The sequence below is a fragment of the Leptinotarsa decemlineata genome, unplaced genomic scaffold (genome assembly GCF_025532065.1).
Source record: "Leptinotarsa decemlineata unplaced genomic scaffold, Ldec_3_MD MMD2_tig00026361_RagTag_RagTag, whole genome shotgun sequence".
Lineage (NCBI taxonomy): Eukaryota > Metazoa > Arthropoda > Insecta > Coleoptera > Chrysomelidae > Leptinotarsa > Leptinotarsa decemlineata.
The window spans coordinates 5,839,532-5,867,038 of NW_027412704.1; the positions used below are offsets into that span (position 1 = coordinate 5,839,532).

General features: G+C 36.8%; 1 protein-coding gene across 4 annotated transcripts in view; it reads left to right on the forward strand.

Annotated features, from left to right (window-relative positions):
* gogo (thrombospondin-1 like protein golden goal) overlaps positions 1 to 27,507 on the forward strand; it is a 398,554-nt gene that overhangs the window by 344,201 nt on the left and 26,846 nt on the right. For all 4 annotated transcript variants that reach the window (XM_074184938.1, XM_074184939.1, XM_074184941.1 and 1 more), the window contains 3 exons: positions 3,084 to 3,317; positions 15,741 to 15,993; positions 18,834 to 19,052. In XM_074184938.1, coding sequence (XP_074041039.1) covers positions 3,084 to 3,317; positions 15,741 to 15,993; positions 18,834 to 19,052 — 706 coding nt within the window. The remainder of the gene's footprint in view (positions 1 to 3,083; positions 3,318 to 15,740; positions 15,994 to 18,833; positions 19,053 to 27,507) is intronic.

Consider the following 27,507-nt stretch of genomic DNA (forward strand, 5'->3'; position numbering starts at 1 on the left):
GCTTATTAGCCACTCATCAGTGCAAGATAGTGACCATCATCGACCTGAAGTCAATGATATTCCACAATTGAAAATCGGAAATCTCTCAGAGTATTTCATTCCTCTTCCGAAGTTGGAGCGAACATCACAAATGTCACTCCATCTCGTGGACGAGGTACTAACCAACTGCATATCCGTAATTTGCCCGATTCCTCTGAATAAGGAAAAAAAAACTTTCTTATTAGTCAGTGGGCTATGCTTGAAGACTGGCCGTAAACAAATCTAAAGTAAATGGAACTTCAAACGTTTCAGCCAGTCTCTATATACCTACACAGTAGGTTTAATGGACTGACACCTATCAGAAAACAACTACTCCCCTGGCTAATACCACGAAGGGCGTTGGATTATATCCGACAGGCGTCAGTGCAGGAATTTTCACAGAAAATGTCCTGCATATGCAATTGGCAATACAACTGAAAGAGTCGACCTTCAATTATGGAACGGGCACACTTGCAGACCGGTTTCGGGCTTATTAGCCACTCATCAGTGCAAGATAGTGACCATCATCGACCTGAAGTCAATGATATTCCACAATTGAAAATCGGAAATCTCTCAGAGTATTTCATTCCTCTTCCGAAGTTGGAGCGAACATCACAAATGTCACTCCATCTCGTGGACGAGGTACTAACCAACTGCATATCCGTAATTTGCCCGATTCCTCTGAATAAGGAAAAAAAAAACTTTCTTATTAGTCAGTGGGCTATGCTTGAAGACTGGCCGTAAACAAATCTAAAGTAAATGGAACTTCAAACGTTCCAGCCAGTCTCTATATACCTACACAGTAGGTTTAATGGACTGACACCTATCAGAAAACAACTACTCCCCTGGCTAATACCACGAAGGGCGTTGGATCATATCCGACAGGCGTCAGTGCAGGAATTTTCACAGAAGATGTCCTGCATATGCGATTGGCAATACAACTGAAAGAGTCGACCTTCAATTATGGAACGGGCATACTTGCAGTTTTTATCTTTGTATGAGTGTGAATATGCATCAATGTGATATAAAACGTTGGTAGGTTTTCTCACAGGAATTTGTTCCGGAATTCCAATTTCATTTGATGAAAGGATTTAGTTTGTTTGGCTGATGCCGCTTTTTACAGAAGAGTGAATCCGAAACATTTATTATCAAACCACTAATTGCGATCATCAGTAATTGGTTTTAGCACAGCAATGAATTCGTTCCCTGAAAGCTAGATATATTACTGGAATGTTTTTAAAACTTTTTCTGAACGTAACAGTCGGAACGAGTCAGAGGTCCACAAAAGTACTCAAATTATAGTACTCATACAAATAAGTAACGTAAATGCTCCCAAATGTTAATGAATAAGGTGAATAATATGATTACCAACATAAAAATGCGAATAAATATATCAAAATGTATGTCCATAATGAAAAAGACCAAAATGGAAAGAATCTTGAGAGAAACAAAGCCCGTTGATTGGAAAAACATGTCTTTCTCAGATCTTTCAACATTTAGAAAGATATTAGAAACCAAACTTTGTCAATTTTGTTTCGATTTCTTCCAAATTTACTCAGGGAGGTATTAAAAAACGAAAACCAACTTCCATTGCACCTTTTGAGGTGTTAGGTTAGGTTAGGCACGGCCAAAAGTGAGTGAGCCTACAACTCGCAGGGGTTTATTAAGGCTCACATCTACTCAAACTCGACCCAGCTACTGGTTGTGGCGGCTTCTCTTCTTTGTGGAGCTCTCGCTGTCTTCTAGCTAAAGCCTGTTCTACCACCACTCTAGAGTAACCATTCCGTTGAAGGTAATTTTGATGATGCCTAGTTCCTTTTCGAGACCCTCCTCTGTATTACAGAGCCCGAAAGTACGGTCTAGTAGAGTCTAGTAAAGTCATCTCCCGCTAAAACCAATAAAGCGTAGAGAGGGAAGAGGGGATAGGTGAAAGCACTCGAATGACCTATAAATAGTCAGATCTCGGAGAAATAAGTTCAGCGAGCACTATGGGTCGCTGATCACCAACTTCTTCTGGCCTTAATTGGATAATCTGGACAGCAACGACATCTGGTTACAACACGATGACACTACGTGCCACATACTCATGTAACGTTGGATATTCTGCACGAGCGAATTGAAGCCATTGTCATCTCAGGTGGAGGTGAAGTGAGCTGGCCACTGAGATCGTGTGACTTGACCCCGTTAGACCCTTTGTTGTGGTGTTTTCTTAAGTCACAGGTATATGTGAATGAGCTACGAGTCAAAGCGCTCCTCGAAGCCAAGATAATCCATGGCCCCACCCAGAAAATCCGTGTCGGACAGTTGATCAATGTTACATTCCACTCCTCATGGAATCAATACGTCTATCAAAGGAATGACAAAATTTCGATTACATCTCACAGGCATTTTGTTTCATTTGAATTTGAAGATAGGAAGAGCCTAATGAAGGGCCTTATATATCAACCATCACTTCGAAAATGCCTTGGAAAATTGTAGCCAATCAGTTTTCACCTGCTACTCAACCAGGATTTTGACCCGAGTACGGTTCCACTTGTACTTGTTGGAGAAACTGATGACATTTTCAGAGTTTGGGATTAGAAACAGAGCACAGTACTCATTTTCCTAAACAAAACCAAAGTTTTTGATATCCTAAATCATGATTAACTGTCTACTGAGTTTCAATTTTTTGCACTGGGAGACACATCGAGAAGTGTACTTCAGAGTTACATTTCTTGATCTGTGGTAGTTTTGATTCACATTCCAGATTCTTCAAAATATTTAGAATTTTGTAAGATTCAGTGCCAATGGCATCCAACTTCATGAAACTCTCTACCTATCTGAGTTGAGAATGAAGAATTAAAAGATCTGATGAACGGGGAATCACAAGGCCTTCATTTCTATTTGAATACTAATAGTAGCACGAACGATGACGTTTCATGTAAATTTCATGTCTTTGATATCCATTTTAGTTCAAAAGTAAAGAAACATTGTACGACCTCACTGTTTGTGGCCATTTTCAGAACTGCTCATATTCAGAATGAATATTTACAAATACAAAAAAGTATCACAATTGTTCTTTTCAGGGTCCAGCCGTGGAGACCGAAAAATGCGGCTCTGGCATCGGTACCGGCTGGGAATGCTTCTACGGAGGCGTCGCCTTCGCCAGAGATATCGCCGCCGAAATTCCTGAAGTGAAGGCGGAAGTGGGGCCTTTCTGCAGATGCGGATGCGTCGTCCATCTTGGCCAGGCGAAACCGAGGAGGTTGTTGGCAACGTCATCGCAAAGTTGTCCCGGCAGAACTTTCTGGCTGATTCAAGTAAGGTTTATACAGTGCTAGTCAAAAGTCCCCTCCCCCCTCGTATCTTTGGAACGGGTATACTTATAATAATGAAATTTGGAGGGTGGAAATAAACGGATGTAGGCTTCTTAACTGGTCATAACAGGTGACGCAATAGTCATAAATGACGTCACAAGACCACTGTGACCAAAAATTTCAAATGGGACCCTATAGCAAGTGACAACTCGTTTGAAAGGTATTGAAAATACCTATTCAGTCATACCAATTTTGTTTGGGTTTCGGCTGATTTTGATTGATAAATTGAAGAAATACGAAAATTATTGTTTCGCATTTAATTAATAAAGATTTTAAAGTACGCCTCTGGTTCATTGTCAAAAAGGTTGACGTGTTTGAATTATCTACTTGTCAAAAGTGTTTATACCTTGAAAATTTACCTAAGCTATTGTTTAACGAGACGTTCAAGTGTTTACATAGGCAAAATGGTACGTACTGTAGCCGACAAAGTAGCAGCTATCTTAATAATTGGTGAATGTAGAAACAATTTCCATGCAGCGGAACGACTGTTTAATGAGAGGTACCCCGATCGCCCTATATCGAGGGTTTATTTGAGGGAGCTTCTTCGGAAGTTTGAAGCATCAGGTAGTGTTCAAGATGCCAAACGATCTGGTCGACCAACAATTAGTGATGACAAAAAAATTGACATACTTGGAGAAATGGTAGTGAACCCTACTTCTTCCACAGCCCAAGTTGCGTCTATCTGTCAAGTCAGTCAAAGGACAGTACATAGGGTGTTGGCTAAAAACAAATTTCATCCATACAAATTAAAAATGGTGCACCAACTTTCAGATGATGACCCCGACCGAAGACTAGAATTCTGTGAAACTATGTCCGATAAAATGAACCAACAACCAGGCTACATACAGACAATTTGTTTTAGTGACGAAAGTACTTTCTTTCTCAATGGAAATGTTAACACTCAAAATGTGAGGTATTGGAGTGACACAAATCCTCACATCTTTCGTGAAAAACATACTCAATTTCCAGAAAAAGTAAATGTTTGGGCAGGTATTTTGGGAAACCACATAGTTGGGCCATTTTTTCTCAAAGCTAACTTAACCGGTGAATTGTATCTGGAGATGTTACAAACTGATATTGAGGCGTTAATTATTGAAATTCTAGAAGATAATCCAGATGAATTCGACAACTTGGAAATAACGTTTCAACAAGATGGTGCTCCTGCACACTATTACGGTGCAGAAAGACGTTACCTAGATGAAGAATATCGTGGTAGATGGATTGGACGACGAGGTTCGATCGAATGGCCAGCTCGGTCACCAGACCTTACACCATTAGATTTTTTTCTATGGGGGTACTTGAAATCTAAGGTTTACGCTACAGCACCTGACAGTATTGCCATTCTGAAACAACGAATTGTTGAAGAATGTAGGGCAATTTCCGCTGACACACTGGGACGAGTACGACAAGAGTTTAGCAATAGGATGCATTACTGCCAGGAAGTAGATGGAGCACATTTTGAACACTTATCATAAGAACTGGTTCTTAAATCTTTATTAATTAAATGCGAAACTATAATTTTCGTATTTCTTCAATTTATCAATCAAAATCAGCCGAAACCCAAATAAAATTAGTATGACTGAATAGGTATTTTCAATACCTTTCAAACGAGCTGTCACTTGCCATAGGGTCCCATTTAAAATTTTTGGTCACAGTGGCCTTGTGACGTCATTTATGACTATTGCGTCACCTGTTATGACCAGTTAAGAAGCCTACATCCGTTTATTTCCACTCTCCAAATTTCATTATTAGAAGTATACCCGTTCAAAAGATGCGAGGGGGGGAGGGGACTTTTGACTAGCACTGTATATTCATGACTGACTTAGATTGGGTTGTTTCAAAAGTTTTGTCCGTTTTAATGGCATGGTTTTTGTGGCTTCTTCCCAATGAATATTTATTCAACTGTGTTGTGGTGAATACTGCTTTCTTCAGCTCATGATGTCGTTAAACGATGTTTGGACAATTTTGCTCTACGAATTGGAACAGAACCTAAGCTCTGCCGAAAGAGACCACAGAATCAACCAGACCTTCGACAATGCTAGTGTTGATGAACGCATTACTCGATGTTGGATTGAGAAATTCAGTTCCGGAGATTTTAGCCCCAAAGTAGTCCACTTATAATATTCCAGAACGGGAATTAGAGAACCTGGTGGAGACTGACACAACACAAATGTACGTGGGATGGCGGAAGAACTGGGCGTCAGTTCTCGTGTGGTTTTTGATGGTTCAAAACGTATTGTTGATGTCACAGTTGAGATAATTATTATAAATTTTGTAACATATTGCGACTATTATGTATAACCTTCTATTCTCTAAACTCGAGATTTCAAATTCTTTCCTGAGATTATTAGTTCTCGCAGTATTATAATCTGGGTAGACTCCATATTTCTTAGAATTTAAATGCCGCAGTGGTCTATTTTGAATTTTTTTCAAATTATTTTCATATATAAAATGATACGCGTGCCAAACGGCTGCACAATATTCGAGTTTGGGTCTCACCAGAGCGTTATATATCCTAATGACTGTTTGGTAATTTCTAAAATGTTTACTTTGCCTCAAAACAAAACCCAAACTCCGTAAACCCTAAGAGACTACTATTTCAATGTGTTTTTAGAATGACAGGGTTAAGTCAAATCGTACCCCCAAATCTTCAACATTACTTACTCGTACCAAAGTGATATTTTCCATTTCATATGCATACTCTATTTCATCTTTCTTTCTTGTGCAAGTCATTACATATTAAATGGTAACTCATTTTTCACCCTCCATTGGTAAACATTTTCAATATCCTTCTGCAGCTTACTACAATTTTGAACACAATCTATTTTTCTATAAAATTCAAGATCATCCGCAAAGAGTAAACAATTTGAATATTTAATTTCCGCTACTAGATCATTAATAAAAATGAGAAACAATAGAGGCCCCAGATTTGATCCTTGGGGCACTCCTGATTTTGACTGGTACTCATCTTAATAGTTGGTACCAAATTTCACCCTGAACGTTCTCTCATTTAAATATGATGCTAAAAATTTCATAGTTTCTTTTGTAGCTCCACATAGAGAAAGTTCATTTAACAATACATCATGATTTACTTGGTTGAACGCTTTTTGGAAATCTGTGTATATCACGTCGACCTGAGTAGAATTTTCCAGACTTCTAAGTAAGTCATGACTGAAAGATAAAAGATTTGTGGAAGTTGACTTTTTTGGCACAAAGCCGTGCTGTTCTTCATTTATTAAATTCTTTACTTTGTGCCACACTTTAGTATATATTATCTGTTCAAACAATTTACCAGGAGCAGGTAATACAACAATTGGCCGGTAATTTTCTATAAGTGACATTTTATCAGATTTGTGTATAGGAGTTACAATAGCACGTTTCCATCGTGATGGAAACTTATTTTGTCTTAAAGAAAGATTATATATATAAATCAACGGTTATTGGAAAAACTTCGAACAACCTTTTATAATATGAGGTGGGATATTATCTACACCAGCACAGTTTTTGGGCTGAATTTTTGTTAATGCTATAAAATAATCAGTTACTGTTACTTCGTCTAATGAAAAATATGATTTTTCTTCAGCAACGATGTTAAAGTTGTATTGGGCCGTTTGCTTGCAATATACAGATTCAAAATATTTGCCAAAGCTATTTGGAATCTCAGCGCCGCTGAGTTTCATATTATTGTATTCAAAAACCGTAGACAAAGAAGAATTTTTTTGTTATTTTTGGTATACGTCTCAAATGTGCTGGTGTCAGTTTCAATAGCATTTTCGATACCATTGATGTAGTTATCAAAACTCTGTTTTATCAAGCGTTTAAGGTGGCTTCTTTCAATGTTATATAAAGTTCATATGATTGTTTGATAAATGTTTAAGTTTTCTATATTTAATTCTATTCAATTAACATTCTTTTATGTGTTTAGTAAACTATATAGGGTATTTATTTCTTTTTTGGAAGTTTTTGGAACGACTGTGTCCAAAACCTTATATAACTCTGAATAGAATAAATCAACAGGAATATCAACCTCATTCAATTGAGATAATGGCGTCCAGTCAATATTTCGAATAGATTGAGTCAATCTGTAAAAATCACATAATTGAAAATTATAATATTTTACTGATTTTGTATCACGAGTTTTTCTAATGATCTCATCTGTAGCGAATATTTCAATATACAAGGCAGGATGGTTAATATCCTCCTTTAAAAGCGGAAAGTCCGACTTTGACACATAAATACAAGATTTATTCTCCTGTGTGACTCAATACAAGGTCTAATTTTGTTTGAAGGTGATTGACAATGTTTCGTGATGAATTTCACTAGTTCGGACTTCTATTGTCTATTATATAAAATGATTTGAAATCCCTGAAACAAGTAAAAAAGAATAATTAAAAAAGAATAGTTGAAAATAACAATTATATTAAGCAACAATAAACCTGAAATGAAATGATAGTAAAATAACCTACAAGTAAAAATATAATAATTGAATAAATAAAAATTAAAGGAATGCAAAGAGAAAATGATAAAAATAAAAAAGTGTAGAGATTCCAAGTCACGTTAGTTCACGACGTTTCGATTGTTGGTATCTACAATCGTCTTCGGGTGATGACTGGACTGATTCCTCCGAGAGATGACTATTTTATAGGTCGTTGAAATACTTTCACTTTCTCTACTTTCCATTTTTCGCTTCACTGATTCCGTGAGAGATGACCGATTTGGCGGGAGTTGGTCATTTCTCGTTTGATGATGGGTTTCCATATGTTTCGTATATCTACGCTGGCCTGGCTGAATACGTTGTTGGACAACATGTATGCGGCTTCCTTAAATTTTCTCCTGAACCAATGTTCCTCTCTGTGCAAGATCTCAGCTTGGGACCACTCGATGTTGTGTTGATGGGTCCAAACATGGTCTGCTATTCCTGATTTGCTGGTTTCTCCTCGCTGTGTGTGCTTCTTGTGCTCGGCAATGCGAATATTCAATGGCCTCTTAGTTTCACCAATATAGGATTTTCCGCACTCACAGGGTATCCGGTAAATGCAATTCTTGGAATCGCAGTCTGCGTTTGGGGGCCTGGTTTTTGTGAGGCTGCTACGGATAGTGTTACCGGATCTAAAACAGGTTCTAATGTTGTACTTGGAACCAATTCTTCTTATCCTCTCCGATAATCCTCTGATGTAGGGAAGTGCAAGCACTGGTTGTGACGGCTTCTCTTCCTTGCGAGGCTCCTGCTGTCTTTTGGCCAAAGTCTTTTCTACCATCGCTTTGGAGTATCCCTTCCGCTGAAGATCACTTTTGATGATGTCTAGTTCCTTCTCGAGACCTTCCTTTGTATTACAAAGCCCAAAAGCACGGTCTAATAGAGTCTTGATGATTCCTCTTTTTGTCGATTGATGGTGGTTGGATTCGTGGTTCAGATACTGTCCCGTATGAGTGGGTTTTCGGTATACAGATGTTTCCCACTTAGTGTCGGTCCTCTTCACCAAAACGTCTAAGAATGGCAATTCATTGTGGATTTCCTTCTCCATTGTGAAAGTGATGGAAGGTCTCACGCTGTTAATGTGTTTCAGAAAGGCGTCTAGTTCAGTATTCCCATGGTTCCATATTATGAAGGTGTCGTCAACATATCTCAACCAGACTCGAGGTTTCTTGTGGGCTTCTTCAATGGCCAGAGTTTCAAACCACTCCATATATATGTTGGCTATGACTGGTGAAAGTGGCGATCCCATTGGCAGTCCCTCATCTTGTGTAAAGAATTCGTCCTTCAGTTGGAAATAACAGTTTCGTACACAGCATCCTAGTAATTCCATAATTACTTCTATAGGTAGATTCGTTCTCTCTTTCAGGTTCCCGTCTTCGATTAGCTTTCTCTGTATGATTTGGAGTGCTTCTTCGACCGGAACGTTGGTGTAAAGGCTTTCCACGTCGAAACTAATTAGTTGATCTTCCTGTGTGACTTCAATTGACCCTAGTAGTTCGACAAAATGTCTTGAATTCTTCACAAAAGACGATGTTTTCCCTTGTAATGGTTGTATTAAGGGAAGTAAAAATCTAGACAAGTTTTGAGTAGCCGAATCTATGGAGCTGATGATCGGTCTAAGCGGAACGTCCTTCTTGTGGATTTTGGGTAGACCATACAAGTGAGGGGGCTTACTGTGGCGCGGTGTTAGGCATGATCTTTTCTTGTCCGAAAAATAGACTTGGTGTTTTTTCAAAATCTGGTACAACTTCCTTTCGATTGATGCAGTTGGGTCCCGTACGATCTTTGTGTATCGTCCCTTCTGCAGAACCTCTTCGATCTTCTGTTCGTAGAGAACGGTATCCATTACCACAGTAGCGTTTCCTTTATCTGCAGGTAGGATCTTAATGGTGTTGTCTCTACGTAGGCCGTTCAGAGCTCTACGTTCTTCCTTGCTGATGTTAGATGTTGGAACTGGTTCTCGATCCAACTGTTCTCTAATTTTCCATCTGAACTCTTCTGCCTCGGTCTGGTCAATGAGGGAACTGGTGGATTCCACTGCAGTAATTATCTCCAAAGTGGGCACAGATGTTGGCGTAATGGCAAAATTCAGGCCTTTCCTCAACAAGGATTCCTCTATTCCCGTGAGCGGGCGGGAACTCATGTTGATGACGTTGGTGGCTTCATAGTTGTCCTGTTTTCGGTCTGTATTTGGGCATTGTTTCCTCACTAACTTCCCCCACTTTCTGTTGTGGGTATTCTCCATGTCTTGGCGGATCTTCAAGCACGTCCTTTCAATCTTGGCAAATATTGGTCCATGATCATCTTCCAATGTCTCTCTTCTTATTTCTTCGAATCGTTCTGTGGCATCCTGCAGCAAAGTTGACCTTTTTCAACAGTGATAATTGATTTGAGACCTTATCAGTGCTCGGCTGGCGCGTTCCAATATGCGTTTAGCTCTCTCTCCTGGGATTGGCGATTTCAGTAGAAAACCTTTGGGGATGATGTTATTGTCTCTGGCTCTGCACAGAAAACTGAGGTGAGTTTCTTCCTTTGTAAGCTTGACCATAGTCTTCTCATATCCTCGGAATAAGTCGCTGGTTCCGGGTCCGTACCGGGTATTCAACGTTTGTTTGAAGGTGATTGACAATGTTTCGTGATGAATTTCACCAGTTCGGACTTTTATTGTCTATTATATAAAATGATTTGAAATCCCTGTTATTTTCAACTATTCTTTTTTAATTATTATTTTTACTTGTTTCAGGGATTTCAAATCATTTTATATAATAGACAATGGAAGTCCGAACTAGTGAAATTCACAAGGTCTAATTCACGATTATTGATATTAATAATTTCATTACAGTTCTCAAAATCATTAATTTTCAGGAAATCAAAAAAAATTTATGTTTCTCATCCATATTTTCGTGTTCTAGATTTGGTAAGTTAAAGTCGCCAAAGACATTCACATTTCTCCCGTCAGATATTGTTTTTTCGAAATATTCCAAGTAATTTTTGTAATCTTCACAACTCAAATTTAAGTGGTAGGTAAACAGCAAATAAAGTATCTAATTGTATGTAATTTTTTAAATTTTATTATAACCCAGAGCGTCTCATATGTATCATCTTTCATTCCCCAGTTTAAGACCTTGAAGTCTCTATTCACCCCGATCATTACCCCACCCCCTTTCTTTTCCTGATAATCGCTAGTTTCTGTCACATCGTAAAATTGTATACCTTTCCAAATTTAGTGATTCCGAATCAAAAAATTTATCATTCAGCCAAATTTCTGTACCAATGATTATGTCATACATTTCCCCTTCAATAATCATTTTCAAGTCTCCCAACTTTGTTCTCAAACCCCTAAAGTTTTGGTAGTAACATTTATTATTGTTCATTATGAAGGTGAGCGTTTTAAATTAATTAAATTCTCTAACAAAAATGTCAAAGTAACAAAAGATATAATAAATCCAGTAACAATTCAGATTAGCCAAAAAGAATAGAAAAATAAAAAAAATATCTATTGAACAATGCTACAATATAGGTGCATGTGTTCCTAAGTTGTCGACTACATCATATATCACTTACACTCCTGATAAATTTTTTAACCCCGTTAATTTTCACAAATATTTCTTCATTTGATGTCCAAACATTCCTGAATGTATATTTTGTATTAACAGCCTTCAAAATATTCAGTTTCCATTTACCCAAATCATCCCTGATAACTACGCCGCTGGATTTCAGCAACTTCCTATTTTCAATAACTTTTTGTTAGTCCCTCATGTTGAAAAAACGGACCAATATTGCCCGTGGTTTTTGTATACCATTCTTATCTTGTTCATTAGGAGAACGTCCAACTCTATAGCAAAATTCTGTATTGTTATTTACATTAATTTTCACCTTCAAAGTTTTGTTAAACAGATTGCTAACTACCTCAATATTTTCTTCTTGCAATTCTTCTATGCCAAATATGCGAATGGAATGGTTTTTGTAACTCTGATCATTCTCCATATTCTCCATTCTACATGGATATTTTGTTAAAATTTGACTTTACTAATATCAATATAATATCAGATACAAATATATTTTTTTCAAATGAAAAAAAAAAAATAGCAATTATCCATCTATCACTGAAATTTGTCGCTGCATTTTGAACAATGTAATCAATTGATATTTTTTCACTTACAACTTCCACAATACTTTATGTAAAATTGGTTTTTACGCAATTCTCATCATAAGATCCTGTATCCGGAAAAAGTGAATTCATTATCATTATAATATTTATTGAAAAGCAATATTGTAATCATCAGTGAGTTTCGTGAATCCCACTCAAATCCTGTCATTCATTTGGTCATAAACATTTTTAAAATTTCATAGAATAATCGTGATTCCGTTCATAACTACCTGATTTTCAGAAATGATTTTCATTTCTGAGATAATCTTCTCGCGTACCGCCCATTTTCATTCCGACCACCACGTTACAATATGACGAATGAATAAAAATGCAAATCGGAGATTTCGCTTCCACGGTCCCAATTCTTCAATTTCTGTGTTCCGTAATGAATGATTGTGGCGTGATGATGCAAATTCCCTGAAACCAAGCCAGAGTTCCACCCAGAAACCTAATGTCTATCGATCATTTACTTTTATTCGAGTTGATGATTCGGACTGGAATGATTTGGAAATCTGAATTTGTCAGATGAATAATTTATATCCAGTCAAGAGATGTAATTGCGGAAGTCACTTCCATCAAGGGGATGGAAAAGGCGAAAGTGAAGTAAAACTTGGATTTTCAGGATGGAAAATTATTGGTTGAAATTACTCAGTCTTTCCCTTCCCATTTTTCTAATCTGTTACAACATTTGATGAAACAAGTATGTGCTGAAATATGTCACTATTTCAGCTGTCTCAAAAAGCTCAGCTCATTGCTTGGAGCTGTAGTTTCCATAAATACAAAACCCAAAACTATTCTCGAAAAGTTCCGACATGAATCAAGTCAAGTATTCATGAAACAAGCCTGGGTAGCGAATTGTATCCAGTCAAATTATTTCACAAAACTCTTCCACTTGCTTCAGGTGATATTTTCGCTGAGCGTGATATTTTTGCGTGATGCCTTCAAAGTTGATGAGAAACTGATCTCAATAAATAGTACTTCTGATAAATATGAATATAATCTGAAGCTGCTGGATCCCATCCGGCATAATAGCTTTATTGTCCAACAGTTACCCATTCACAGGACAATATAAAATTTTATTCACAATAATTAACCATAAACGAAAAATAAAATGAACAAAAAAGGAAAACTAATTCTAATTACCTACTTCAAGTAAATGTTAGCCATTCTAATAATGTTATGAAGGTTAGTGAAGAAGAAATCACCATGGGCACAATTGCTATTGAAATTTGTGCACATAACATATATTGTGGAATTGAGCATAATGTTAGCTCTATTGCTCTGAGAGGTCTGAAAATGGATTGAGATCGTGAAGCTGGCCATGGTACATTGAAGTTAATTAGTTCAAGAATTTCAGGACAGTCAACTCTCTCATTCACTAACTTGATATAAATATGAGCGATGCTCTAAACAAACGTTCATATATGACATCATTACTGATACCTCTCTCAGCGTAAGAACCATCTATTCTGAAAATTAGAAATTTTCAAAACTTTCTATGAACTCTCTCATTTACAAAACATTTACAAAAGTCCGACAGGAATTCGAGAATAGATTGTACTTTTGCTTAGCTACCAAGAGTGAACATTTTGAACACCTAATAAAGTAAGGTGCACTTATTTAATTGCCATAGCTATTATTTTATTTTTTATTATAATTAATTTCCTTATTGCCTTATTTTACAAGAACGGATCAACCAATTTCAGTTTTCTGAACGGGGTTGAGTGGGGATCTTCAAGATCTTTGAAATGATGTGTTACAAGATAGGGGTGCCATTTGAAATTATTAAGTGGGGGTAGCTAAGGGTGAGGGGGTTAAACCTAAAATACCACTGGTACCGGTTTTAAACTTCCCCATCGATATCTGAATTGACGTATTTTTTGCCTACGGCAAATTCTCCCTGCTAAACGAAGTACTAGGGGTGGGAAGTTTTGAAATGAAGGCAATGTATAGCCATATGGCTATACATTGCCTATATACAAAAGTAGAAAGAGAGCTGAAGAGGTAGGAGTGGCAGCAACTGTAAGTGCACCCTCCTCCTCCCCCCTCCACCTTCAACAGCAAGGGCACTTTCTGCGACGGGCGCCAAAATCTCCGCCATGAATAAGGGCAAGGAACCAGCTGTCCCTGCAGGAAAGCGCCCTCACTTGAACACCTCCGTTAGGCGAACCCCAGGAAGGTTGAAGAAGCCGCGCAACGACACTAATGTCGCTGCACCTTCCAAAACCTTTGCGGACGCCGCCGTGAGATACCTCAAGGTTGCCAAAGAGAGTGTGTGTTCGGCGAGTCCTGGCCTACACCTGCCGATATAAAGGAGATGTTTCCTAGTGACCTGTCCAACTACCTGGAAAGGAAAGGATGGATAGGAGGACAACTCTTCGGGAGGATGTACAATGGGTCACATGTGGCTTAAGTGGTGTGGGTATATACTCACCCTCCCTACTATATACGACCCATATCTACGGTACCTCATGTTGAAATTTCTGTCCTCTATAAGCTGCTGAACAGTCACCATATTCTAGTCTGTATATGCATGAGTTTTACCACGTATTCCTCTTGGGTGTTGAGTTAAATAACATGTTCCCTGAACTGTTTTTGATAGTAAATGACGTTTATGATGCACTGTTTGGAACCTTTGTTGTAGTAATGAATATTACTGGAGTTTTTTCCCAACACCAAATCGTTATTTTCAACACCTCGACAAGTGTTTCGATCACCAAGTGATCATCTTCAAAGATGAAGATTGAAACTATGAAATAATGCGAGCTAACTCTATTTATGCTATAAAGGTAACCCATACAGGTAAACCATCCAGGCGTACCAACCATACAGGTATACCAACCTAAATTAATTTAGGCGTGTTCATGTTTATTTCTGAGAACTAGTTTTTTATGTTTTTGGACAGCTTTTCCAGATAGCTTATTCTGGCATATTCCTCAACTCCTTCTAGATTTATATACAGTTAGTTCATGATCAATTTTTGGTTTCTAGTGGAGATGATTTTCTCAATTGAGTTGACTGGAATATTGTTATCAGATGCTACCAGCTTTAGCACAATCATTTTTTTTGGAAAGCCTTCTCTGATGACGAAGTCATGAATGGTTTATGTATCATTGCTCTGAATGCAGATTATTCATGTAATAATGGGGTGAAAGAATTCACTCTACATACGTGCAGGGAAGGAAGAAAGATGAATTTGTTGGTCAATGACCAACTAGAACTATGCATCTCTCTCTTTTTGAATTTGTGAATTTTGACAACTAGTTTAGTATCTATTAGTATCTAGAGAAATCTACAAATAATATATCTGGATCACTAGTCAGTGATTTTGATGTTATGATTGTTCTGGTATCTAGATTTTTACCCATCCTATATTCAAAAGTTATTAAGATCTAAAAATTTGAGTTGCTCAATTGGTAAGACAGTATGTTTGATGTGGTGTGGAATTTGTTTGTCAATGGACTCCAAATAGTAGCAGAATTTTGGCTGCATTCTTTCTAGACTTCCAGTACAGTTTTCACCTACCAGCATATGAAATATAGAGTAACTGGACTATTGAGTTCTTGAAAAGTTGTTAGTTCAACTTCAGTTCGACCCACACAACAGCTCCGTCATTCCACATGACAAAACCTCATTCACTTCTGTCAAAGTTAATAGCCTCAAATCTAATCCCCGACTCGCCCAATAATCGCCATTTCTCACTTCACCGGCCACTCAGCAGAATTCTCCTCTTTTCCAGGCCGACGACGATTTCATAATCGAATTCCGAGTGGAGCAGTTCCACCTAACTTGCGGTTCTCAATGGCTGAAAATACGGGACGGCAATGCGTTGTCGTCCAATTTGCTGGCTGATTTATCCGGAGATCCCGACACCACGCCATCGATAGTCAATTCGACGGGGCCAAATTTGCTGCTCGAGTTCTTCGCCGATGAGATTTCGACAGAAGGACACATTTGTGCGGGGGGATTCGTGGCTCACGCCACTCAGATGAGTAAGTAACTTGGGAAGGAGTATTGATGTGATATGATCGGATTAACTTTCTGAAAAACTACGAAGCCACTTATTACTTTCAATTATTCACCATTCGAACCATCGATTGGCCATAATCGACAATTCAAACTGTTGTTGATCTATAATCCACAGTTCAAACAGTAGATTATTGCTAACTGACAGTATGGACAATTGATTAGACAGAAGCTACAATTCAAACAGTCGATATCTATAATCAACAATGGGCTTATTTCATGATTTTTAGTTTATAGTTCTCTTGATAGAAATTTCAAATTGAAAAACAGTGCACTTTGTTTTAGCTCTCTAAGTACCATAGTTTTCCCGTGAGTAGTTATTAAAAATCGAATGTGGTAGGGCGGTGACGTTACGGCCCTATTCCCGCTTCTTGTTCGATTGACCAATAGGAACAATAGAAATAATGAACGTTGCCAAATCGTAAAATCTACGAAGCCTATAATTATCAATTCGAATATGGAAGTGTATATGAACCCGTTAACGTTTCAATCAATGTAAAATTTTCCACATGGAATGAAATGTACACGAAAAATTATGTTTTGAAATAAGTTCTATATCGGAAATCAGTACACAACGTCGAAAGATGACAAAATATTTACCTGAACTATGATTTTATGCACTATTTAATAATATACAGTTATGAAAATCAAAAAATATAGCAAACTGGATTGAAGAGTCATTTCAAATTCAAATTCAATTTATTCTACGATCCTCAATCTATACAACTGCAATTTATTATAAAAAAAAAAAGATTCCTACATACATACCTCTTTCTACTAAATTCAACGATTCAAACTGTTGAATTCAATCAACAGTTCAAATAGTCGTGTATGACCAACTGACAGATTCAACTTTTTTGTCAATCTAAATCTAGACAATCGATTGTTTAAACAGTTGAATATGACTTACTGACATTTTGAATTGTCTTTTGCTGATATTCGAGAGTTCAAACTGTTGATGAGACATAAGCTACAATTCAGTATGCATTATCTATATTTGACAATTCTAATTTCATCGAAAACTCAGGATCGGCAGTCCGAATAGTAGAATAACCCTAATTTTCATATCAAACTCTTCAAATATAGATAATTGACAGTTCAAACTGTTGAGTATGATCAACAGTTTGAACTGCCTGTAACAGATAGTCTGGAGTTTGAACTGTTGACTAGAAATATGTTTATAATTTAACATTCTGAACTGTCGATTGAATGTAATAGTAAATGTAAATAGTGGAATATGTCCAGTTGACAGATTGAACTTGTCTATTATAGATAATCGACGGCACAAAATGTCGAATATGACTAACTGACAGTTTGAACTGTTCATGTCTGATATTAGACAAGTGGAGCTATTGATTTTACATAATCTACAATTTGAACAGTCGTATATCTATAGTTGACAATCCAAACTGGCGATTAAATATGATTGACAATATATATATATATATATATATATATATATATATATATATATATATATATATATATATATATATATATATATATATATATATATATATATATATATATATATATATATTGTCTACGGAGATTTAACATTCGAAAGCCAATATGTGCACATGAATGATAAAAAATTTGAATAATAGTTTGTGTTCCGTCTTCACCAGTTTTTTTTTTATCAGCCATGTTTGAGAATTGATCGATGTGAGGATATAAATAATTTCCACTAGTTTGTGAGAGAGGTTTGTATATTCGAGAGCACCCTGTATATATACCTATTTGTTTTCAAAATATGAAAACACCAGATATTGGAAATACATAAAATTTAAATTTTCATAAGTCTACTAAATAATGTACACTCCTGGTATATTTAACGATTTACGAACCAATAAAGAAAGTTTCCAGCAAACCCAGACAAAAAAGGTTCAAGAAACAAATCGTCGATAAGGAATGAATTGTTTTCCATTGGAAGTAATGATGAATTGAATCAAATAAACTAATTACGAATATAACAAAACTCAAGAGCGCTGTTCAATAACTAAGTAACTTACGGTATATGATATGATCATAAATAAGAGGCAAAAAATATGAGATTTGAGGTACGAGAAGCAATAACGCAATAACAATATTACGTATTATTTTATAGAAAATATAGACAGCGAGGGTTGTCACATTTCAGTACGAAATAACCATCATAATAAAACGGGATAAACTATGTATTTGTCTATAATATATTTGAAATGTATTTCAAAATTCCTTGAGCACTTCTTCAAATCACAAAAGAAGATCCGGCTCGAAGGACCGAAAACATGTAGCTTCATCAGATAAGTGGACTGTAGTATAACATAAGATTGTATGATTTGAGGAAGTTTCCAATAGAATTTTGTTCAGGACACAAAAAAAGAGCGAGAGAGATTACGTGGCTGTGGTTCTCACCTGAGTGTATGTCGGCTCTAGTAGCGGCTTGTGGAGAGATTTCTGGTTCCAGGGGGATGATCGTAAGAACCCGTTGGATCACACAACACTAGCTGGCCAGCAACTTTCTTAATTAATTGAGTAGGTTGTCGAATCACCTGAGATGATTTCTGTAGCGAGTCTATGAATCGAATCCCTGTTATTCTGCGGCTGTTTCAGCGACCGATCAAATATATTGATACGAGGAGCGCTCCATATATTTAATCGGGATAGGAAACACAGCCGAACTTCGCGTTAAATACAAATTTTGTAAATTGAGTGAAAATCATCAGTAGACGAATACACAAAGAGAAAAAATGAAAATGAAAAAACTGGTGAAGACGGAACAGGTTGTTAATATATGTAACTTGTCATCCGCTTATGATCATAGGAATCGCAAAAGTGAACATTTCCGGAGTTCCAGTAGCCCAAAGCATCGGAGTCATTCCAAATGTTGTTCTGAAATTGACAGCTGTCCATATTGCTGCCATATTCTTTCTCAGCGGATTGCTGATCGCCACTGCCTTACTAGGAGCCCAGTATATTTTCCGATACCGAAAATACCACGTTGCCAGAGCTGAAGATCAAGATTCTTTAGCGGATCCTTCAGGTAAGTTATCTGGTTTTGGTCTATCGATGGGCAAATTTTTTCACTTGATTGTTCGATTTTAGTAGATTCAACTTTTTTCAATTGATGAATTTCGTTTAATGATTCTAACGATATATTTTTCCACGCGCCATGATGTAAAATTTTCGTGATCCCATACTGTTATTTTTATTCAACGGGATTCAGATGACAATTGATAAGTTGATGTTAACAGTATCCGCCCGTTGAGATTTTTCAACGGCCGGCGGCCGTTTAAGAAATCACTTTGAGGATGGAAAATTATTTTTTCGAAAAAATTGTTTTCAGGTGATTCTATACAGAGAATTTCTCTTTGGATTGGTTTTCGATATCAAAAAATCATTATTGGTTCACCTCGTTTCAAAAGACAACGTTCATATTATTCACTACACGAAAATTTTTGGAACTCATTCAGATATTTCATGATTTTTTGTATATGTACCTGTATGCATTGTTTTCAAAATATACAATTTTTGATTACGATTTCATTAATATCACCCAAAAGTTATCTCTTTGTATGTTCATCTAGGTCAAATTACAAAATACAGTTTTATCTCTCTCTCTCTCTCTCTCTCTCTTTGATTATCGAGGTTATTCCAGCGAAGTGCAATTGTATCGATCTGTATCTGGCCTGTTTGATTTATGAAAAACAATTTTTGAGGAATTTAATTTCAGAAGTGGATCGAACACAATGAGTCGAATGTTTCAGGAATTTCATTATTGAAGACTGCATCTCGCTTTGATATCAATAATGATTTCGAAAGTTCATGGAGAGAAAGCGAAGTGAATTGGAAAGTTGAAATGAACAAACGAGTGATCTGAACTATTTCATTAGATGAGATTTCATCTTCTTGTGGAGATGAACAAGGACTGTGGAAATTTTTCTATTAATATTTCTCGAAATTGTCTCCTTCCACTGCTGCAAATAATTAAAATTGTAACACAGAACTTCTTACAGGAAAGGACAAACGTCTAATTTACCTTGATAGGTTTTTGCCTAAATACGATGTATTTTTCACGAAGCTCATAGTTTTTATATGAAAAAATGGCATTTGTCTATTGAAGAAAATTTCCAGAATGTTTTGGGAGTGGTGCCTTTGCAAAACCTTGAAAACTGGTTTGGAGTAGTTTCTTTTGTTTAAAAAAAAAATTTTGAAAGTTCTAGGTATATGAGATCAAATTTGAAAGCAAAAGGCATCTAAAACAACTCGTCCTCAACTAAACTGAATGGGGTAAATCAGTTGAACACTCTACGTGAAATTATGAACAGTTAGCACCATATAGAACTTTTTATTTATGGTTTATTTCAAAACTTGACTGACGCATCCTTTTTTGCTCAAATCGAAATGAAAAATAGCCATCTGTCGTATTTTTCAATACAAAAATGGGGTTTCTCCTCGAAAAAATATCAAAATTAATTTTTACATACAATTTTCAGCCATCATCAGAATTTTCGACTATGTGAATTAGTTTCGATTGTTATTAACGCCTGTAACAATTTCCACCTACATGTGAATTATTGTTAGCTCAATACTTTTGTTAGCTTGTTCTGAATTGATTAAAATTTAGTGTCAATCAGAAAACCCTTCAAAAAAATGTAAACCCTTTCCTACAGATTAAAATCCCGTTATATTACTGAACAGTCTAATTTATTTTTCGCATCATAATTAGCAGTCACGAGCTGTAGAAAACATTTAGAGAATACATAATTAAACGAAAACAAACGAGTCTTAATCTAGATTGAGACAGCAGAAAGGAAGATTTAGAATTCCCGTTTGTGTTTCAGCACTGGCTGGAGAATTTTTTTTCTCGCGCTAATGGAACGAGTTCTTGCATTTCAGTTGGAACTGTGGATAATAGGATTTGAATGATGATTAAGTCGTGATATGAATATGGCTTTGTTCTTGTTTCGTGAAGCAGTCTTTCGAACGCTGTGCCTACTATATTGGGCAGGTCGGTTTTCCATGCACTTTTTCATGAAAACTGATAGCAGGGTCCGACTAACAACATGAATTGATTGACGGGGACCTCAAAATAACAAAACCAGTGATAGACTCAAATTAATAGAAACATGGTGTAAGGAACACTTACTGTCGATCAATCCCAAGAAGACTGAGATGGTCCTTTTCATACTCAAAAGCAAAGTAAACTTCACTAAAGAGGTGAAATTCCTTGGTTAAATCTATGACAGGAAGCTAACATGGAACTCTCACTCACAGAGCAGAGCGAAAAAACATGTGGGGCTTATGAGCAATGTCGGAGTACACAGGGATGCGCATGGGGTCTTTCATCCCGTGTGGTCACCTAGATCTACACTGCAATCATGAGCCCTATGTCAACGTACGGAGCCATTGCATGGGAACCGGAAGTTCTAGAAGCAACTGCCATCCAAAAATTATATCAAATACAGCGATTGGCTTGTTTAAACATCACAGGAGCAATGAGAACAACACCAACCGCGGCAATGGAATTAATTACTGGTCTTACCCCTGTGAAACTGTACGTCGAGGAGGTTGCGTTAATGGCCATGGTACGATTGCGCACGGCTGGTGTAAACCTAGAAGTAGGAATGGGTCGATTGAGGCTGAGCCTATGACGAGAATCGCTAACTGCGCAACCTCTGCTGCAGGCAACCAGTGATGCAAATGAACCCAGGTTTGTGTTGAATAATACAAAATACAAATGAAACAGAACATAAAGTCAGATGCAACAAATACACTACGCATATATATATACACACGGCTCAAAAACCAAAGAAGGCTCAGGATGTGGAGTGTACTCCCGATCACTAAGCCTAAGGAATAAGTAGGGAATGGGAAAAATACTAACGTGGTTCAAACAGAACTGGCTGGTATCTCAATCGCCATAAAAAAAATAACTAGGAAAGGAATTTCTGGCAAAAACATAACAATCTGCACTGATAGCAGACAAGCCCTATTAGCTTTGAACAGACAACGTGTTACCTCAGTGCTAGTAAAAGAGTACCTCCAAGATTTAGCCAAAGCCTCGGTAGATAATAACATTATCCTGGGGTGGGTTAAATGGCACGACAGGAGTAAAAGTGATCCTATTGCCGACTCTTTAGCCAAGAAAGCGGCTGGACTGAGAATTTCAGGACCCAGTGGCACCTACGACCTGATGTCACACCCATGTTCAATTCCTAACGTGATGGGATGGAATCAAAGGATGCAATCTTGCCAGGATCACCCTGGGCGACCCTAAGGAGCTGGCGCCGAAGAAATATCTGGCGATGACCAGGAAAAATCTACGCTTAACAGTAGGATTTCTGACTGGCCACTGTCAACTAAAGAAACACCTCCGTAATATGGGGCTGGTGGACACACCTCTATGCAGGAACAGGAAAATGAAACTGTCAGGCATGTCCTATGCGGGTGTCCGGAATTATCGTCAATAAGAGAGTGTGTGTTTGGCGAGTCTTGGCCTACACCTGCCAATATAAAGGAAATGTCTCCCTGTGACCTAGGAGGACAACTCCTCGGAAGGATGTACAATGGGTCACATGTGGCCTAAGTGCTGTAGGCCTACACTCACGCTCTCTACTCTACAGACACACAAAACCAATATAATGAGCTTTAGAGCACGTGTGAAATAAGAGTGTATCCCCACTTTGAGAATCCAGCATTATCATTTACATTTTTTTTGACGAATCCTGTAAAAATACTTCATATTTTCCGAAGCTTCGAATGCTGTGTGGAAAGTATGATGAATATTCAGAGCAAAAAGTCAATGTGGTCCCGAAAACACAACTTTTCATTCACAGAGGAGTGAAACTTAGTGACACAGCTGACGATGTTAACATGGCACTTCAATCTTGGATGTTATTTACATTTGGAAGTAAACTGATAGGGCAAGATTTTTTGACATTATGGTCCATGAATTCAAGATATGGTCAAAATACGAGTGACAAATCACGATTCTTGCTTTATTCTTCGACATATGTGCAAAGTTGGTGTCAATATTGATTCTCGCATCTAGAGTTTTTGACAAAACAAGAGCAAATCGGTTCAAACACCAGGGCCTAAGTATAATGCTATAAGAACTAGTAGTTTGACTGTATCTTTTGACGTTTCTCTCTCACAGTTTTACTATTGCGCATCCATAAATCACTTGCCACGAGTGGATTTATCATACACTGCTCAACTAGTGAGTACTAAATATAAACTGCTCAGCAGTTGAACAAATTTCATGGGAAATTGAATGGGTGTTTTGTAGTGACAGAGAATATTATGAAACGCTTGAAATTTTTGATTCGACTTGTTTGGTTCAAATTCTGCAATTGATTTGGAAATAAGTTACCGATGACCTATAGGAACTTGCAACTTCAAACCTAGCTCAGAACTGGTTGAAAATGCACCATTTTTTCATTTTGTATAAATAGTATAAAACGTATAAAATCTAACAAAGTTTGGAAAGCGTGTCGAAAACTTTCAGACGAATGAAAAGAATTGGTTTGCTTGTTCAACCCAGCCAGTACTGAAACACACATGTACGCAGGAGGCTCATCTCAACCAAATGAAGGAAAATACTTTCTGCTGCGTCGAATGAACCATATTTTCGTAATCGTTGATGAAGTCGAGCAAATATTCTATGTGAAGGATGCTGCCGTTGAGGATACATTTCAGCATATCTTCTAGAAGCTTCTAACCCATTCCCCTGCGACAGACCGTGAACGTAATGCATATCAGTCATTTCCTCATTTGTGTATGCCATTTTAATAACAAGTGAATTATTGCATTTATGACGATGTATCTCTGTAGTTGTTCGTAAAATGATTTTTTGCTGCAAACTGGTTCATTTTGGGCAAAAAACCGAAGAGACATTTTTTGTTTAGAATGAAACAGGCTATCGGAAATACATTTTTGAATGGTAAACAAATGATAAGACAAAAAATTACATTGGAAATACATTTTAGGGGTTGCGTTTTCCACACCTTACAACCATGGGGTAAACCCAACAAATTTCTGGCTAAGTGTTTTCTTGGTAGTACAGAACGTCAGGGTAATTTCAATATTCTAACTTTTTTAGTGCTTGTGAAAAAAATTGTTATACAAATTTTATGTACCCCCTTTAAGGAGCTGTATCTTAACAAGGGATGCTCCAATGAAATTTCTTTATACGAAAGATCCTTTTTTTTTTCGGTGAGAAATCACTTCCTTAAATGTTTCACACTTATTTAGTTACACCCTGTATATTACAATTTGTAGTTGCACAGGTCATTGGAACCGTTAAAATAAGGAACAAATTGCTTGCGTCCATGTCCACCGGCTCCCAGCATTCAAAGCTGCTCCACTGCTGAATATGGTAGACGGTATATCATTGCTTAATCCAGTTGCTCAATGGATTCGAAAAGCGCTTCATTGCTGCATTTAGTGAACCCGCCTTTCATCGTCTTAGACGTAATCAATGTTACCGAATTCAATTTTCTCAACATGTAATCATGTGTCATCATCTGTCAACAAATTGGGTTAATCCTTTCAGTCGTGTTATGAAGTTCCAACAAAACAAAAGCAAGGAGATGAAACACCAAGTTTAATATTCTTCCAGTATTCAACTTACTCAGCATGCTTGATTTTACCAATATGTGAGAGAAAGTGCTACCTCAAGATTCCTCCTGCAGTGCTTGTGCATTTGCATGAAAATTCACCTTCAAGCCCATATCATGTATCCATTCTACAAATCATGTCAAAGAAGATGCGCTAGGAAAAGTTGTGAACGAGAACTTCCACTCGATAAAATGTGTTTCATAACCGACGGCACTTTTCAGAAAGGATCTCATCAAATTCTGCGAAGTTTGAATTCCATCCAGTTGCATATCGAGAATAGCTGGAAGTGTGTGGCACGGTTCGGCGAAATGGATATGCACTTCATTCCATCATGACAAAACAAAACCGGTGGCGGAAAACTTTGGGATTGCTCCAGTGAGAATGTTCGCAGAGCCTGGAGCTACGAAATGAATAACTGAGTGGCAATTCCAAAAGAAATTGAATCTTTCAACATACCATCAACAGCATGGTGGGTTGAATCTACCTGTAATATTGTCAGTTGAGTCGAGTACATTCAGTTTTTCAATAATTCAATGAGATTGCTAAACTGAATAATCAATTGTTTTGGATAAGTACTTTAGGAAGTTTCGAATTGCATGAATCCTTCGATAGGTATTAGATTGAAAGAGAACTGTTCGATATCAATTTTGCTCGTCTAAGAACTCCCACATCAGTTCAGGGCGTTGAAACTACTTGCAAAACGTTTCAGTTTTTGTCAGATTGATTTTTATCTTGTGGGAAATTATGAAATTGCGTGGAAAATTACGAAATTACGGCTTCAAACCCGAAATTCCGACTTCGATTCTCGAAATTTTGGCCTCACCCTCAAACTTCCAACTTTAAATTCGAAAATTTGACTTTGAATTTCAAAATTTTAACTTTGTTTTCGAAATGTTTCACTTTGAACCTGAAATAATGACTTTGAATTCAAAATTTCAACTTTAATTCTATAATTACGACTTCTAATTCGTAATTTCCACTTCATTCTGGGATTTACGACTCCAAACTTGGAATTTTGGTTTGATTTTCGAAATCTTTATTTCAATTCCAAAATTTCGACTTTGAATTCAAAGTTACGACTTTGAACTCAAAATTTCGACTTCTGTCTCAAAATTGCGAGTTTTAATTTTGAAATTTCGATTTCGATCACGAAATTCCGACTTCGAACTCAAAATTGCGACTTTTAATTCGAAATTTCGTATTCGAATTCCGAAATTATGACTTTAATTTCATAATTATGACACCATTCTAGAAATCTCGACTTTCAACTCAGAGTAACGACTTTAAACTCGAAATTTCGGCTTTGAATTTTGAAATATTGACTTCAAATACGGAGTTTTGACTCGACATTAGAAGTTACGACTTCAATTTCGAAATTTCAACTTTGACTTTTGAAATTTTTACATCAATTCCAGAATTTCAACTTCAAATTCGAAACGATCATTCGAAACTTGAAATTTTGACTTCAATCTCGGAATTTCATCTTTCATTCCAAAATTAGGTCTTCAAAATTCGAAATTTCTAATTCAATCTCGAAATATCCACTTTAAACTCTGAATTGTGACTTTGAACTGGAAATTTCGACCTCAAATTTGAAATTTCGTTTTCAAATTCCAAAATTTTGACTTAAAAATCGAAACTTATTGACGTTTAACTCAAAATTTCGACTTTGAATTTCCAAATTTTGCCTCTATTCTCGAATTTTCGACTTCGAATTCAAAATTACGACTCTGAACTTCATGTTAATTATTACAACTTCAAAATCAAAATGTTGACATCGATTTATAAATTTCAACTTTCCTCTCGAAATTACGTTTTCAAATTCGAAATTTTGGCTTTGAATTTTGCAATCTTGACCACAATTTCGAAATTTTCACTTTTAATTCAAAGCAGCGAAACTAAAGTCGTTCGCTGTTTTGAATTATATCCCGAAATTACGACTTCAAACTCAAAATTCCAACTTGAAATTCAAAATTTTGACTTAGACTTTTGAAATTATGACTTCAAACTCGAAATTTCGACTTCAATCGCGAGACTTGGACTTTGAACTTTAAATTACTTCCAAGCCAAAATAGCAACTTCAATTCCGAAATTTCGAGTGACAGTCGAAATTAGAGTCAAATTCCAAGGTTTTGAGTTTCAAAGTCATAAATATCAAAAAACAAATAATGAAAAACATGTGGCTCTTCTGCGCCCCCGTAGATTCGTAACCCACAAAATCTCGTGTAGTTGCTTGATACGTAGTTAAAACTAACTGAGACTGGCTTCCTCCACTAAACAATAAACTTCGCAAATTCCTGAAGGAGAATTGAAAGTCTGATACTTTTGTAAGCCCCTTAAACGCTTTTCTGAAGGTATTGAGACCCCATTCATATTTTATCTCTATAGGTAAATCCTCGTTGAAGATATGAGAGGACTGTTGGAAAGTTTGTTCCTCCCAAAGTAAATTTGTTATCATCTTTAAATTTGGCTTTCTGTAAACGGATCAACTGGATCTACTTTGTTTGTAATACTTCCGAAAATGGTTCTGAAATATCAAATGTGTTCTTCATTGTTGGGGTGAGTTCTCCTGTTGAAATTCAATTGAGACATGGGCCATATGTGAAATATTCTGAGTTCAAATGGCGATATTTTCAGTGGATTTTTTTTGGATATAAATATCTTGGTTTTTCACTTCTCCATCATTGAACAATTTGCAGAAGAAATAAAAAAAAAAATATAGAAAACACTTCTTTCAAAAATGTGTAGATCGTGCACCAAAACTTTCACAGATACAGACTGAAAAAATTCGAAAAAACTTTTTCATTTGTACATTGACTATCACGAAAATAATTTTTTTTTCAGTACCGCCTCTGGAGTTTTGTGTTCGACGTGTC